The following is a 17,555-nucleotide window of genomic DNA, read 5'->3' on the forward strand; positions in this document are numbered from 1 at the left end:
GGCACCCAGCTCCTTAGCAAGGGCCCTAAACCCCCACTCTTCAGAGAGCTCTGAAAGCTTTTTCTGCTCCAGTTAATATGTAGTGGAAGTGGAGCCCGTGAGTGCGAAGAAAACAAAGCTCCTCTTTACACTCCACAAGCAGAAAGGAGACTTGAACCCAGTTTGCACTGGTTTTTGAGCACAGGTCAGAGCCACACAACTAGAGCAGGAGCCACATGCACTCAGCACTCCAATTGTCACTTCATACTTGCTGAAAGTGGCTCATCTTTGACAAAAGGAGTGTCTGCATCTACCTACCTCCCACCCAGCACTTGGGGCCTTCAGTCGACAGAGAAATGACCCAGGATCAAATCCGTCCTCTTTAAGGAAAAAAGAACAGGATTAGAACCCCTGACTTCGCAAAAGAAAGGAAGAACTCAAACCACTCCTCTAACCTTGACCCTGTGAGAAGGTTAATGGGAAGAGAAAGTGGTCCTCTATCAACAGCGAAAGCAGAGCAAGCACAGCCACCTAGGGCTGTCTCCATGCCCTGTGTTTAGGCCATTCAGCTGAGAGGCAGGCCATGAAGGCTCAAACCCCTTCTCTTTCTCCAGAGGCCATTGTCTTCTTTGGAAAGGGAGGGTATTCAGTCAGGAATCAGTCCCCACACTCTCTCCCAGGAGGTGGCCACCCCACATCACACCCCTCAAAAGAGCAGGGGAGTGCCCAGGGGCAGGTTACAGCCTGGGCTTATACCTGATCATGGAAGACTAGAGAGATGGGGGTTTACTGCTCAGCAGCAAATCTTCTTTCATAAAAAGAACAAGAAGGCCTCTAAACAGCCCCTTGCTTAACTACAGGGATTTGTTTTCATGCAGCCCACAGGGCCTCGTATTATGCAGGGTGGGTATTTGAGCCAGGGACACTCAACACTTTAGTAAGCACCCTAACCCTCACTCAACAGAGGAGTTGGAAAACTTAAGCTGCTTCCTTTGATATATACGGGAAGTGGAGCACTTGAGTGCTAAGAAGAAAAAGTGCCTCTTTTCACTCACCAGGTAGCCAGCAGACTTGCACCAGCCTTGCATTGCTTTTGAGGCAGAGCCCAAAGCCACACAACTAGAGTGTGAACCACAAGATCCTTGTGGACCAGTTTTCCCTACAAACTTGCTAAATGTGGCTTGCCTTTGACGGTAAACACAGGAGGAGTCTCTGCATCTGACTGCCTCACACCCAGCACTTAGGCCATTCAGAAGAGAGAGAAATGACCCACCTTCAAATCCCTCCTCTTTAAGAAAAGGAGGAGATTTAAACCAGGGACGTCTACCAGACAAGAAGTCACCCAAACCACTTCTCGAATCTTGACTTCCTGTGTGCTGCTGTTCAATATGAAAGGAAGATGGTCCTCCATCAACAACAAAAACAGAATGAGCATGCCCACCTAGGAGAGCCTCCTTGCCCAGTACTTTGACCATTCACCTGAGAGGCAGGCCATCAAGGCTCAAATTCCCTTGCAGCAAGACACAAGGGGTTTCGAACCCACATCCCCCAACCACTTAACGAGATTGGGCTTTGTGTGGCTCCAGCAATATGAAATAAATATGGAAAAGTTTCTCCAAAAAACATCCTAGGTGCCTAATCATCCCCTCAGAGGCCTTAAAGCCCTGCAATTTTTTATTCATTTGAGTGTAGAGAAATGGTTCTTTTAGTCCCACCTCAGCCAGCTGAGAAAGGAGTTGAACTAGCATCCTGGTGAACAAGCACCCAAACCACAGCACTATTGAAGGCTTTTTACCTGAGCTTTGGCCCAGTTACAACTTAATGCAAGTGGCACAGCATCCACAAGCTGCAAAGCACCCTCTCCCTGGGCTGTCCTTTACTTCTGTCTTGGAAAAAATTAATTAAGTAATTTAATCAGGATTCATAGAAATGAAGAAGTAACATTGTATCTCCTTTTAATAACAGCAAATACATACTTGGCTGCAAGTTGTTCACTTGTTTAAGAAACACTGGTCTACACAACCATGAACAGGATGAACAAGGATGTGTTATTTACCCCCTTCACTCAACACAAGAACCAGGATTAGCTACTGAAATCAGTTTAAAACAAACCAAATGCAGGACTTCATACAACAGTACTTCAAAAAAGTGGACACCCCTGAGAGAGAGTGCTCCTGTAAATATCTACCAACTCACGTATTAATGGTTTTTGTTTTTTGTTTTTTACACACACACACGCACACGCACATGCACACACACACACACGCGCACACACACACACACACTCTTCAAGACATATGTGGAGAAATTGGAGAAGGTCCAGAGAAGAGCAACAAGAATGACTACAGGTCTAGAGAACATGAGCTATGACAGAAAACTGAAAGAATTGGGCTTGCTTAGTTTAGAAAAGAGAAAACTGGGAGGGGACATGATAGTAGTTTTCAAGTACTTAAAAGAGCATTACAAAGAGAAGGGATAAAAATTGTTCTTCTTGGCCTCCAAGGATAGGACAAGGAGCAATGAGCTTAAACTGCAGTGAGGGAGGTCTAGGCTAGACATTAGGAAAAACTTCCTGTCAGGGTGGTTAAACACTGGAATAAATTTCCTAGAGCTGTTGTGGAATCGCCATCACTAGAGATTTTTAAGAGCAGGTTAAGCAGCACAGGGGACTGGACTTGATAACCTTTCGTGGTCCCTTCACGTTCTATTGTTCTATCTTTCTGTAACATTTGGGCCACGTCCACACTAACAAGTCCTTTCAGAAAATCAGGCCCTCTTCCAAAGAACAAACAGAGAAATGTGGTGCTTCTTCCAGACGCCGTCTTCCTCTCCCAAATGAGGAAGAATGCCTTTTTGCGAAAGATTCTTTTGGAAAAAAAGCATGTGTAGACACTCTGGAGGCCCTTTGTTGGAAAGAGCAGTCCTCATGGAGCTGGATTTTTCAGTCCCTGGACCCTTCTTTCAAAAGAGCAGGGGCTGTGTGGAGGTTCTTTTTCAAAAGATCAGATTGCTCTTTTGATCTGCTTTTTGTGTGTGGACATGCCCTTTCAAAAGATTACTGTCGTGTAGACACAGACAATGTTTTAGAGCATCCTAACCAAGCACTCAGGCTATTCAGTTCAGGAAAAAGCAAACAAGTTTCAAATCCCTTCTCCGCAAAACCAAAGGTGCAGTGAACCCCACACGCACCCACCCATCCCAACCACTCAACTACACAGAACTGCTTTCGTGTGACCCCATGAGTATGTAATAAAAGTGGAACAGCTTCACTACAGAAGATTGAGGGCTGCTGAGTTACCAGTCTAGCCTGCCAGCTGAATATTCCCTTAAGAGCAGGCAGATGGAGGTTCCAGTCCTATCTCAGCAAGCTGAACTAGCATCAGTGGCACTTTGGGTCAGCAATCAAACCACAGGACTATGCAGAATAGCTGTGACGCTGTTACTCCTGAGTGAAAGTGGCACAGTCTATATGAGCCCTACAAAGCACAGCCCTTCTCGCCGGTGTTGTCTGTAAGCTGAGCACTTGGGCACCTGCCTAGAAGAGATTCCGTTCCCGCCCAGCTGATGGACTGAATGCCCACAGCTGGCAACATGTGTTTCTACTGGTGGTGCAGATCTGCACATGCCTCAATGCACATCACAAAATTTATTGTGCACATGGGTGGAAAAAAATAGAGGTAACATTGGTCCTCAGCCTCTCCATTGCATCAGAAGGAAGGAGGAGAAGAAAATTGATCCGGTCTTCCCGTGCATGGTACTAACCCCTGCTTACCAGCCATGACCAGAAACCTCTCCAGTGACTTAGGTGTCTAAAACATTTCCTTTCAGGTCATTAGGGAGCTGCGTGATGGTCCACAAAACAGCTCAGGGGAAAGGGGGATGACTGGGCTGTGGCACTTTTTAACCTAATGGTTTTGTCCTCCCTTATGATGTGAAGTGGGGGCTGTTTAACGGCTAATCTATACTTACCAGAAGATCTACATGGGAAGATGGATCTTCCAGACTTTGATTTTGCCATGTCTGTTAAGATGTGGCAAAATAGACCTCTCTGGGCTCAGTCAGCGACCCTGTACTCCACATGATAGGAATGTCAATGGGTGCCTTATGAGACTACACTCGGGAAGAAAGTCAGTTTTGATGCATTGATTTGTGTATCTGTAAACAACTTTTGTCCTTATTGTAGATTCACCCTCAGTTTCAGCTTGGAACAGAGACAGTTCAGGTTGGCTAGGATAGAGGTCTAGACCACCATGAATGGAGTTGGAGTAAGTGACGCAGGAGTTTATTTATCCCTTCACCCAACACGCAAGAATCACTGAAATTAGTAGCAGCAGGTTTAAAACAAGCCAAAGGCAGTACTTCCCACAATGCACACTCTGCCTGTGGAAGGGGTTGTAAGGTGATGTGAAGGCCAAAACTGTATGTAGATTTAAAAAAAAAAAAGAATTAGTTCACAGCGAATGGGTTCATCAATGGCACAGGAGTGTCAGGGTCAGAAGACTGGATACTGGGCGAGATGGATCATTGGTCTGACTCAGTGTGGCTGTTCTTATGTTCTTGACGTCACTCTCTGCCAGACAAGGAATTTGAAGAGGTTCACCTGCCACCAAGTGAGTGCACTAATCATTGGGTTATGCACTACATTGATGGGGATTCCTTCAGTGTTGCCTATTTAAACCATTCCACTTCAATTACATCTTCTGGGTCAGGTAATAGGTGAGGCCAGCTTCCTAGGTGAGCTGTCAGAGCTATTGTTTAAATCTCCTTTCTTAGGATCACAGGGTTAAAAATGCCTGCAAGGGACAAACCTTTCCACTTGCTGAGAGGGATGTTTATAGAGTGCTCTCTTGCAGTTCATATACATACCCTGATTATATCATTAAGCCAGGATTTCAACCATATGTTGCTCTGGGGTTGAATTTTGAGACTAGCATGACTATGTCTCTCCAGAAATTTACCAAGCAGACTGTTGACAGCATCATAGACATAAGCACTTATGGGAAAATCAAAAGAACATGTTGGACATATCTTGGCATCAATGAGGCATTTAAAAAAACACAGAGAAAACAATATAGCCACGTTTTTAAAACCAGTAACAAAAATTCTTGTAGATTTCATAAATAAATGGAACTAATTGCAATAACATTTCACTTTGATTTGCAGAAGCCACACATAAATTCATATGATCTGCCTGCTTTATGTCCCTCAGTGTTAAATCAACGTACATAACATTTTACAGCACTAGCAAAAAATAAGCAAAGTATGCACCATCACTACAGAAAAAACAGGATTTCTGCTTTAAGACCATTTAATAATAGCCTAATTGATGTCATTATCTTAATAGCAATGCCATTTCCTTCTCTCTGTCAACGGAGCTAGCAGCCACTACTAAGGCTGGACTTTATGGGAGACAGAATTGGAGGAACATAAGAACATAAGAATGGCCATACTGGGTCAGACCAAAGGTCCATCAAGCCCAGCATCCCATCTGCCGACGGTGGCCAATGCCAGGTGCCCCAGAGAAGGAGAACAGAAGACAATGATCAAGTGATTTATCTCCTGCCATCCATCTCCTGCCCTTGTTATGAAGGCTGGGGCACCATACTTTATCCCTGGCTAATAGCCAGGCTAATAGGAGAAGCAGGTCTTTAAAGAAACAGCACAGGAGGAACCCAACCCCACCCCAGAAAGAATGGAGGCACCTACCCCATGTAAGCAACAGGACTGTAGAGAGACAAAAGCAGCTTGGGCGCGCAGCCATTATTCCTCGAGGGGGCGGTTCTCGAGCGGGATAAATGCTCTTTCCAGAAAGGATCCGTCTCTTCACGTCGTGCCCTGTGTGTAACAGGAGATCAGGCTGCCGGCTGACCCGGGCTTGTCTGCTGCGATGGGCCAGGAACACGCGGCGATATGGGAGCAGGGCGCTCCGGGCGATTTTAAGGTGCCACTTTCTTGTGGCAGGAAGGCGGGTTGAACCCCAAAGGAGCTGCCGTCAGCACCACGGACAGGTCCCCCGAGAGCCGGATCGCCGCCCCCCGAGCCTCCCACCGAGCGAAATCCTGGACAGCTCCACTCGGGAGGCTGCTCCCGGCCGGGGCTCGTCGCTCCCCTGCCTCCTCTTCCTCCTCCCGGCCAGGGCTGTTGCTACGAGCCGCGCACCATGGAGATGGAGGCGCTCCTGAGTCCCAGGCGCCAGAGGCACCGGCAACCGCGGGGAAAAGCAGCTGGGGCTCCTCCGGGAGCTTGGAGGGGCTGGTCCGCCCCACTCCTCCCAAATCAGATCCGCCCAGACCGGCCCGGAGCCCGGAGCCGGCAGGGCGTGGAGCAGCGGCGGCTGGGCCGGGCGCGCCCCCGGCTTGGCACCGGCAGGCTGGAGGAGCGTTGTTCTCCGCCCCTCCCGCGGGCCAGGTGCATGGTGGAGCCGGGCAGCTTCCCCGCTACACACGGCTCCCCCGCAGCCGAAGCACCTCGCCCGGCCCTCCCGAGGGATGCTCGCGCAAGCCAGGCATGCGCGGGCACCTCCCTTCCTTTCCCCAGCCCGCCACGGACCCCCACCCTCCTCCTCAGACAGCAGGCTCGGCTGTGCCTCACCTGCCCTGCCCTCCCGGTCTGCCAGCATGCCTCAAGGCAACCAGAAGCGTCTCTCCAGCCTGAGCGTGCCAAAGCTCTCCAGCTAATAGCGAGGGCGCGCCCCCCTCCCTCTCACTTAGTTCCATCAGATCGGATCAGAGCAATAAGACCGCCAGCAGTAAGGACGAAGTCCTTTGGCTGGAACAGGCCATGCACTCAGCGACCTGCCTCCGCCTGTGCAGCTGGCTTCTAAAGGCCTCCTGACACGAGAGGGGCCTGCGCTCCCCCGTCTCGTTTCTGGGCATCCCCACGAGGCAGCGAGCAGAGCTGCAAAAGCTTAACGTCGGCTTGTCACGCCGCTTGCCAGGAGTGTAATCAGCTCGGATGTTCCCCCCGGGGCTCTCCACCCAGTGTTCTGGAGTCACCCGAGAGCTCCCTAGCTTCGCATGTGTCTGCCCCATCTGCACTCACAGGGCAGCTTTGCAAGGAGAGCTGGAGAGGGAGCATCACCTGTCCCAGCCCCAAAATAAAGCTGGGGGAGGAGACATGGGATATTTATCCTCTGGCAGGACACAGGACGTCCTCTGCCTGTGAGGAGCTTAATACTAACATTTGGAAGGCTCTGAAGGTCATTAATGTAACAGTAGGAAATACCGGGAAATCCTCACTTCTCATGTATCAGCCTGTTCCCCAGCAGTTAATGCCAACAGCAGGCCAGGCTCTCTGCTCCTGGAGGGGTGCCACAACACGCAGAATGTGCTCCTCCCACTCTGAAGGGCACCCAAGGTCACAGCTGAGCCATCTGAGGAAAGCAGATGCTCACTAAATGCTCCATCTCCCTCTTGCTTTTTTGGTTTCCCTTTTTTCTTTCTTGGAGGAGGCAGACTAAGCAGCAGTTGCACCACTGGTAGCATGGTGAGACACACGGGCCTTTTAATTCCACCTTTTCTGCCTAGAACCAGAGGTGGGGTTTGACTTCTGTCCTAGTGGTGGATAGCCCCAGTATGCAGCCCAACAATGCAGTATATCAGACCGTGTGGGAATTCCTCACCTGCTCAAAGCTTGCTTTTTGGGGAAACAAAACTCCCCTGCCCATGCCCAGGGCAGAACAGTGAGTTCCAGTCACTAAAATGTCAGGTACCAGGGAACAGCAGTTTAAATCAAGTTTAAATCAGGTTGGATCTCCCTCCCACAAACACTATAAAAACTGGCCCTGATCAAGTTTGGACTTCTCCTCCCTTCTCTCAAATGCAGCTACCAGAGGAATGGAATTGTGTCTATCCAAACCCACTGTAAAACAGGTATAGCACAGGCATTGGAAAAGGTTCAGAAAAAGGGCAATAAAAATAATGAGGGGTGTGGAATAACTGCCTCAGGAGGAGAGATTAATAAGACTGTGACTTTTCTGTTTGCAAAAACAAACAAACAAACAAACAAACAACAACTAAGGAAGGCTATATTAGAAATCTATAAAATCATGACTGCCGTGGAGAAAGCAATTAAGGAAGTGTTATTTATTTTCTCTCATAACATGAGAATGAGGGGCCACCAAATGAAATAAATAGGCAGCAGGTTAAAAACAAACAAAAGGAAGTATTTCATATAACACACAGTCAGCCTCTGGAACTGTTTGCCAGAGGATGTTCTGAAGGCCTAGTCTATAGTAGGGATCAAAAAAGCACTAGTTAGGATGGGCAGGGGTAGCTTTCCTACATTTTGTTTGCCAGAAGATGGGAATGAGTGCAAGAGGCTGGACAACTTGATGACACCTGGGTCTTTTAATTCTCTCTGGGTCACCTGGCACTGGCCACTGTCAGAAGACAGGGTACTGGGCTAGATGGACTTTTGGTCTGACCTAGTAGGGCCATTCTTATGTACAGGGTGCAAAGAGTGCCTAACGCAAATGCACCTGCGGGGAGAAAGTTAGGCTGGGAAAATACGCACAACAGTGCACTCATGTTTTCTTTTCACCCCCTTTCATCTTACATTGTGGTTGCAGGCTCAGCACTGATGTGTGTGGAGGTGGGTGTCTATTTTATAGGTTTGCCTTTGCTAACCATGAACTAAAAGAAAAGAGTGTTTTGTTTTTCTCCACATGTTCTGAGCAAGTTTCACTCTGTTGGAGAGTCTCTTTTAGTCACCTACAATCACATCACTGTCGAGAGAAAAGCTGCCTCTAAAGGTATTGCTACACTAAAAGGAAGATCAGTGCTGTTATGGTTCATCTTCCAGCCTAGCGCTAAATTACATCTTGAGGGTGCTCCCTTCTACTTCCCACAGAGGGGCCACTCTGCAAATTCACCTTAAAGCAGCTCAACTCCAGCTACCCAGTTCTTGTATCTGGCATTGCATATCTTAAGTCATATTTCTTTTCTAGTGAAGACCAGCCATAACTCAGGCAATTTATCTCATATCCTTTTATCCAAAGATCTCTAGGCATGCTGAATTTCTACTGAATAATAATACATAGTAACCATTGTCCATGAATAAAAATAAGAATAATTCATCAGGACCACACCCCAGTTGTACCAGATCATATCCCAATATATACAAGATGCTTGTAATCTAACCAGGTATGGTGAGTAACCTGCTGCCCTGTGCTCAAATAATGAGAAAGAAGAAACCGTCATATTATTCCTAGATAAGAGATTTCTTCTAAACTGCCCTCTCACCCAAAGGATGCCCTTCTCCCATTTAACGATACTTTCAGACTGTACGAGTCTCAGTGGGAGGACAATTCCCAGTCAATACGACCTGGGTCACAAGATAAAACATAGTCCATGACATTCAGCATTGGCTTCGTTCCCTCAGTTCCAGGGACATACTGCAGACACAATAATTAAGGTGGTGAATTTACTGGAATAGTTATTCCAGTTCAACTCTCTGTGTCAGTGCTCTTCTTCTGGACTAACAATGGCATTTTCAAAGTAGGCTAACCTAAACCCAAAAAAGACAGATTAAGACCATTCATGTGGTGAGTCAATCTGGAGTTCATAGAATCATAGACACGTCGGGCAGGAAGGGACCTTAGGAGGTCATCTAGTCCAGCCCCTGCCTAAACCAGGATCAACCCGAACTAAGTCATCCAGCCAGGACTTTGTCAAGCCAAGACTTAAAAACGTCTAGGGATGGAGATTCCATCACCTCTGTAGGTAAAGCATGCCAGTGTTTCACCATTCTCCTGGTGAAGAAGTTTTTCCTAATATCCAGCCTACACCCCTCCCTCTGTAACTTCAGACCATCGCTCCTTGTTCTGCCATCCATCACTACTGAGAACAGCCTTTCTCCAGCCTCTTTAGAGCCCCCCTTCAGGAAGTTGAAGGCAGCTATCAAATCACCCCTCACTCTCCTCTTCTGCAAACTAAATAAGCCCAAGTCCCTCAGCCTCTCCTCATAGATCATGTGCTCCAGCTTCCTAACCATTCTCTGCTGGACCTGTTCCAATGCATCCACATCCTTTCTACACTGGGGGCCCAAAACTGGAACTCATCTACCTCATCCACCTGATCTAGTGGTCTATAGCAGACACCAACCACAACATCACCTCTGTTGCTTCCACTTCTTAGCTGAACCTAAAGATTCTCAACTGGCTTTTCTCCCTCCATCTCCTGGAGCTCTGAGCAATCATACTGCTCTCTCACATACATCACAACTCCTCCTCCTTTTCTACCTTACCTGTCCTTCCTGAACAGTTTATACCCTTCTATGACAATGCTCCAGTTATGTGAGTCATCCCATCAAGTCTCCATTATTCCAATCACCTCGTACTACTTTGACTGTGCCAGAGCCTCTAATTTGTCCCGTTTGTTTCCCAGGGTTCTTTTATTTGTGTACAAACAACTTAGATAATTAGCTGATTGGCCTGCTTTCTCCTTTGAAACCAGTGGTCCTCCTTTGTTGTTCCTTCTTCCTTACCCACTTACCTCAGGGCTTGTGTCACCATCCCCCAACAAACCTAGTTTAAAGCCCCCCTCACTAGGCTTGCAAGCCTGCCTGCAAAAATGATCTTTCCTCAGTTCGTTACATGGATCCCATGACCTCCTAGTAATCCTTGTCCTGAAACAGAATCCTTTGGTCAAAGAAACCAAATCCCTCGCTCCAACACCACCCATGCAACGACACATTTACTTCCATTATTTGATGATCTCCCTGCTCCCTAATCAACCCTGCTTCAATCCTGGATAATTTCCCCAGCTGGATGAGCCCCAAATAAAGGTGACAGGATAAGGAGCTAAGTATTGCAATTCTGCTAGAGAGATACAGGATGTGTCCCCAGTTCACCTGCTGCAGTCTGAATAATGCCTTGTGGATGGGTGTTGCTTTGTATGGCTTTTTATAGACATTCAGAAGCTACTGAGCAATGTCCCTGGCTGTCTCGTCTGACAGCCACGTGTTTAAAGCAATGGAGTGGAATTAACATCTGTTCTCAGCAAGCCAGGTGCACTGCTGGAAAACACAAGTCCTTGCAAAACACAGAACGCTCATGTTAGCCAAGCTCTATTTCATGTGCAATATCTGCTCTAATTGCAGCTGCCCGAGAGAATCCAGCCAGTTAAAGAAAGGAGGCCTGCCTGAGAATGGGCAATTAAGAGGAAGCAGAGGATCAATAGTGCTGACTCAGTTAGCAACCACTAATTGGCTGCGCACTTTCCTATTCCTGAGAATGGTCCCACCGTCAGGCACCTGACCTAGATATGTCTTCCTGGGAGGAGGTTTCGTATGAATGAAGCCCTCTTTCAGCTCTAGCACTGGATTCCTGAGAGGGTGCAGAAAGCAAAAAAACCACATACCTCCCTGGACTTAACATTACTTGATCAGCAACAAGCAACACATTACATAGTACTCATGCAATACTCAAACACCTGCCATTTGCAGACTTAAAAGCACTTTTCAGTTATTAATGAATTACGACTTTGAAGATCCTTGTGAGGTTGGTGTTCTTACTCCCAGTCTACAAGTGCGGAAATAGGTGGAAAGGAGCAAAGTGGCTTCACTGAAGAAAATATGTTGCAGAGCTGGGAAGAGAACCCAAAACAAAAATCCCTGGGACAAATGGAGACTGACCTCCCCCGCCCAGCTTTGAGGGCTGTTGATCCTCGAGACTTCCAGTAGGTAAGATCCCTTCATTCTTCCTCCACCTATGCTACAAACTCATCTTGTTGGTCCAAGTGGGGACTTGCTTTTAACTAATTAGAACTATGCCCATGCCAGCTAGAACAATACCCAGCCAACTGGGCACCGCGGCCAATGTTCTTCCTAATCTTTTCCATGTGTGGATCTTTTCCAACCAGGTGAGGAATATATTTTTTATGTATGCTGAAGCATGCACAAATGCGCACCACTGACAGAAACAGAAAACCTAGCTGGGGGCACTCTGCTAAGCAGCTGGGTGGCATTTGAATTTCTCTTGAGTGGACACACGTGCACAGATTACACTGTACACTGCCCACAGCACAGCTTCTGTCACAGCTGAAGAGTGATTCTATTTCTGCTTCACCTAGTATTAGTCCGTTTGTTTGGGTTTGCTAAAGAAGAGCTAGAGAACACACACACCTGAACACAACATGCCCTTCTCACTTGCACATTCACACAGAGGAAATGAAAGAAGCTGAGGCAGGCCACAGCTGAACCCTGGGGGGAGGGGGTGCTCTGCAAAAGGGAAACCCTGCACCCTGTCCAACCTCTGGGGGCGGAGGGAACTCATGCATGGAGGGATATACATGTTGAATGCAACCAAAGGCTTACCATGTCAGGGTTGCTATGGCAACCTGCCTAGATGCTGCAGCACAAGAAAAAGACGGAAGCTTTTCTGAAGCATATTAAGGTCCGGAGATAAAAATAAATTCAGCTTAGTTTGTCCCCGCCAAAGTCCCCTCTTTATAATACCCCTGGAGCCAGGACAGGAAAGGCACACAACAAAGCCTGCATGGCTTGCTAGTGTGTAATGGCTGTCCAACCAATGCTCCTTCACCCTTGCAACAGTCACTTTAATTTGCTTAGACTGAACTGTTATTCGGCAGGCAAACATCACAAGGCTCCTTCCCCGAATAGCCACTGCTGGCTGCCAGGAGATGACACAGACCCAAACCTATCACCAACAGCTCACAATCAATCATTCCAACCTCCAGGCTACTAGGACAGTGCAACAGCCAAACAGCAAAAGGCAATGGCAGTGCTACCTCCTGATGTGTGATTAATGCTGAGGAGAATGTACTGGAAGGAATAGGATCAGATCCCCCTTGTAGGCACACACACCACTGCCTGTAAAGAGGAGTCTATCATTCGGATGGAAGTAGTAAGGCTGTACTGAAATGGAAAAGGGCCAATGAGCATTTTTTTCAAAAGCTATAGGATTTAATAAATAAAGGCATCCTTTCTATAGTTTTTTTTTCCTTTTTAAACAACACAGTACAGGATTTTATAGCAGGGATCTAATTCTTCAGTCGGTTCTATAGGATGATTTGAAGTTCACAATGTGCTGTTAAATCGATTCGTTTTTTTCCTTCAGAAGATTTTAGATGCCTTCTCCAAACCCAGCCAAAGCGACACCCACTTCATATGCCCTCCTTCATACAGGGCTATATCTGAATTCTCCAGGCATGAACTGGGGCCATATATTTCTCCATTCTCCATGCACACACACAACTGTAGCAGCACCTCCATCTTGTTCTGGCTTCTTCTGTGCTCTCCATCTACCCTGGAGAGTGCTCAGTTCTGCATGCTCCACATCTACCCACTCAGGGAACTCTCTCCATCACAGCCACATACAAACTATCCACGGCTTCACCAGCATTTCCCACACAAATGCATATACCTGGATCCCATCTCCATACTCAATATATGCATGAGCTAACTGCATTTTAATGCATTTTCCATGCACAATCACACCCAGGACTTAACCTCACTCATATACAGATTCTATATGTCCCTTTTCTCCACAAACTCCTTGAGCCTGACCAGAGCAGTCCCCTGATTTTAGAGTACGCTGCCTTACTTTGCAGACTAGCCAGATCTCCAGAGGCAACTCTGCAACTAGCAGCATCCATTTAAAGCCAGCTGGCACTTTTAAAATGGCAGAACACCTGCTTTCTGGATCCCTTAGGATTCATAAGGAAACTTGCCTTTGCCATCTTGCCTGCCAGAGGAGACACATCCTTTCACAACAGGCACTGTTTTGCTTTCAGGATTGAATTCACTTAGGACTGGATACTATACAGTCCTCTCCTATGTGAGTCATAGGAAACTCTTCAGGCAAACAATAGTCTATCGGTATTGTGTGTCTTTAAAAGCATTCGAAATGGCACTACCCTTGTGATCAAGGGATCCTCAAATGCTGACCAGAATCATGTAAAGCTAAGGATATTTGTGATTCAGATTGTCAAACCAGTCCAGTGGATTTAGGCACATTCAAATGGAAGATAAAGTTATACACCACCCCCTCACCCCGGAACTGATTTAGAAGCCTTCACTGCTAGGTCTGAAACAGGAGATTCCTCGATGGCATTCAGGAAATCATCTCTAAGTTTCACTCCTACACCTCTGATAGCATCCTCTGGCTTACACCTGAATTGACACTTTATACTTTTACCCAAGCCAGCGTGTTTGGTGGCACTTTGCTTGCAAGCGCATGAACTTTCTATGTGGCTCCAGGTAGGGAGGTGCCACCCTGAAAATCGGAAGACCTGGTATTGCCCTAAGAAGGCTGTAGGCGTCACTCTCTCATGCTAAAATCATAGGTGCACTCATGCTTGTCAGTAAGACTTCAGAAGCCCTAAATACAGACTGCACCATAATCAGCTGGTGCCTTCCACAGGGATCTGCAGAGAGCAGCAGGTCAATTATGACCATGTAAAGTTAACATCTTTCAGGCCTCTCCCCACTTCATTTACCCTTTGGTATTGGATGACAACCCTTTAGGGTGTCAGAGCTCTTTGCATACTCATTCATTGCTCATCTGATGTTTTGCTATTACTATTTAAGAAAAACACCAACGAATCAATAGCTTCAATTATTTTAGCAGCATAGTGTCTGTATTTCCATACCCTAAAGGTTGGTCAGCAATCGCTGAATACTCCTTACCTTGCACTGGATGGGGTGGCAGGATGTTGCACTCCTTCTTTAATTATGTACAATGAGAGAATTTCTTTGACCAATCCCAAAGAAGCATTGCATACTGCACAAAACTCATTTACATGGTCTGAAAGAGTCAGTGATCAATCACATGGAGGACTGATTCTTCCTGAATAAGTTTGATTGCAATTCTTTCTATTCCTCCATAGGGCACTCTCAGGGAAGAGAAATTAGTCTTGCATCTGAAAGAATAAATATATAGAACATCAAACAGTGTTCAAGAGCTTGTTCGGAAGTATGCAAATATTTCCTTCTTAGGTCACACATAAGGTGGTTTAAGTCACACATAATTCATAAGTTTTGGCAAGTCTAAACTGTGTCGTTTACAGAATAAAAGGCGTGCCAGAAGGAGGTACAGGAGTGGTAAGTTAAAGTACCCCCCCCCCCACACACACACTTTGTTCTGGTCTGGCTGTGGTCTGAAGAAGTGGGTCTGTCCCATGAAAGCTCACCTAATAAACCATTTTGCTAGTCTTTAAAGTGCTACTTGACTGTTTTTTGTTTTGATAGTGTATAGACTAGCACGGCTTCCTCTTTGTTACTTTGCTTACAACTTTTTATGGCCCATTGGTATGTAATTGAGCCATCTTAAAATGATTTATGATATCTTATGCTCATTTAGGGTTCAATCTTGCTCCTACTGCAGACAATTAGATCTTTGCTAAAACACAGGATTTCAAAAAAAAAAAAAAACTCACCAAACAAACAAACAAAGCCAGTTTTAAGTGCCTAACACTGATTTTTGATGGGAGCTGGATATCTACTTCTCATCTCCTGTGATAGAGTGCTCTCAGCCCACACTGGATGGGGAAGGGTTAACCCTACTTTGTGGGCTAAAGAAGCTACGCCCCCTCAACTCTATTGGGTATGTGCCAAATACACTGGTATAAAAGGGAGCAGCTCAGGTCAGTTGAGTTTGGCTGCTGGAAAGGAGGGATTCATATTGTTGCTGTAGAGTTGCTGGATGCTGTAGTTCTGGCAAAAGCAGCCCACCCATGGAAGCCTTGCAGACTGCAGTTGCTGGTGACAGTACAAACTGGTAAACTGGGTGAGTGGAGGAGCACAGCCTGCAGCTGAGGGAACCATGGTAGGAAGCAGCTTGGGGGAATTAGAGATCAGGCTCATGAACTGGCACTTGAAGGTGGCTAGGCCCTGCCCCAGGCTGATTCAATGGCTCTTTTTTGCCACTACCTGGGTGGGGGCCTGAGTACCCTGCCAAGACTGCCACCTCCCTCTTTTTTTCTGAGCAGTGGCCATGTTCCCTGGCTGATGCTTCTCGGCCCCATGTCTTTATTGCCCTGCTGCTGCAGCAAATATAGTGATTCTGGCTACTTATGTTCTTATAAGTGTAGGCTACTTATGCCAGGCCCTGTCTTGCCATTTGAAGGAGGATAGGGTCCCTCAACCCTGTCACAGTTCCTTTGAAAATACCAGCTAGAGCCTTTTATTCTTTTATATGCACTTAATGACTTGTACTGTCCTTTTCCATCTGTACTTCCACTTAACAGAGGAACATGAGCTAGGGGCAGGCCTGAAATCATCTCTGGGGATGAAGGCAGTTGTGTTTGAGGGTCCCGTCAACCCCAGGCCCTTGATGAGGATACTGACAAACTAAATGCAACTCCTTTGTGCTACTCTATTAGATGCAAAGATTAAAGGGGGAATGCAGGGAATGCTTTTTGCTGATAAATGCCCCCCAGTCCCATCAATCAATACTAATTTAAAAAAAAAAATCCATGCAGCCCCAGCAGTGCTGCTGGGGACTCAGCAAGAGCCACTCTGCTCTGCCTGCTGAAGCTGAGTATTGAAGCAATATTCTAGGGTGGTACTTGCATACATAAAAAGCTGCTGCAGGTATAGTATTCTCCTAACTACTCTCTGGTCATCAGAGATACTGTCTGTTTCCTTTTATTCCCCATGTTTGTCTCCTCCAGTTTTCTCTTCTCTGATTGTTTAACTTTGGGGGCAGGAAATCTTTATTTTCTACATTTGTCAAGTGTCTTGCTGCAGGGTCCTGGCAACCAGACTGACACTCAAGTGCTCTTGCAATTCAAATTCTAATTAAAATAGAAGCAAAGTGGACAGGATTGCAGGAAATCTGGGCTTAATTCCCAGTGCTGCCTCTCATTTGCAAGCTGATCTTGGGCAAGCCAGTTGCCTCCCCTGTACCTTATCCCTTGTGCCTAGTTCCTATTTGAGATATAGGATAAATGATACCAAGAGCTCCTTTGTAAGGCAGTTTGAGATCTGAGTGAGAAGAGCTAAGAATTCTTATTACTACATTCCCAGGATGATAAACTTCTCTGACTAAATTACCCAAGGAGGTGGAAACAAATGCTGTATACTTCACTTACTTGTGAACCATTGTATGGTGTTTAGTGCAGCTGCCAGAATCCAGTCCCAGAAATGACTTCCTGTGGCAGGTGTGATAATCCCTTCACATACCTCTGGTTCATTAAAATGCTTTGGGATGAAAGCAGCTTTATGAATTTTAGAAGTTTAAGATGAATAACTTGAGCCAATGAAAATGCAAATCAACTTGAAGAAAACCAAGAAACCTGTAGCACAAAAGCAACTGCACCCCCCCAACCCAAGGCTGGATTAACAGTTTTTAATCTCAATAAAATGAGTCCCTTTTTGGCTTATCTCTGAGACAGGGACAGGATCAAAGCTAACAAACTGCCACCAGCATTTTATGTGAGTCTTCCCCAGACAATTTTTCTGGTGTCTCTGCCAGTCATGCCATCCCAAACACCCTGTGCCCTTATTACCTATGTAAATGTCATCCATCTAGATCTGAGGGTATGTCTTACACAGCAATTAATTTCCCTGTGACCTGCCTGTAAAAGGTGACTTGGACTGGTGGGATTTGGGGT

The 17,555-nt window shown here is 46.4% G+C and overlaps 1 protein-coding gene across 5 annotated transcripts in view; it reads right to left on the minus strand.

Annotated features, from left to right (window-relative positions):
* Window positions 1–7,119, minus strand: part of SCN3B (sodium voltage-gated channel beta subunit 3) — a 40,293-nt gene extending 33,174 nt beyond the window's left edge. For 3 of the 5 annotated variants that reach the window (XM_074977048.1, XM_074977046.1, XM_074977047.1), the window contains exons 1-2: window positions 6,571–7,010; window positions 5,686–5,814 (exon numbers count right to left, since the gene is read on the minus strand). In XM_074977048.1, the coding sequence (XP_074833149.1) occupies window positions 5,686–5,814; window positions 6,571–6,598 (157 nt within the window). In that variant the 5' untranslated portion in view covers window positions 6,599–7,010. The other 2 variants (XM_074977049.1, XM_074977050.1) reach the window with 2 other exon arrangements.
* Between the last annotated feature and the right edge of the window lie 10,436 nt (window positions 7,120–17,555).

The sequence above is a fragment of the Carettochelys insculpta genome, chromosome 25 (assembly GCF_033958435.1).
Source record: "Carettochelys insculpta isolate YL-2023 chromosome 25, ASM3395843v1, whole genome shotgun sequence".
Taxonomy (NCBI): domain Eukaryota; kingdom Metazoa; phylum Chordata; order Testudines; family Carettochelyidae; genus Carettochelys; species Carettochelys insculpta.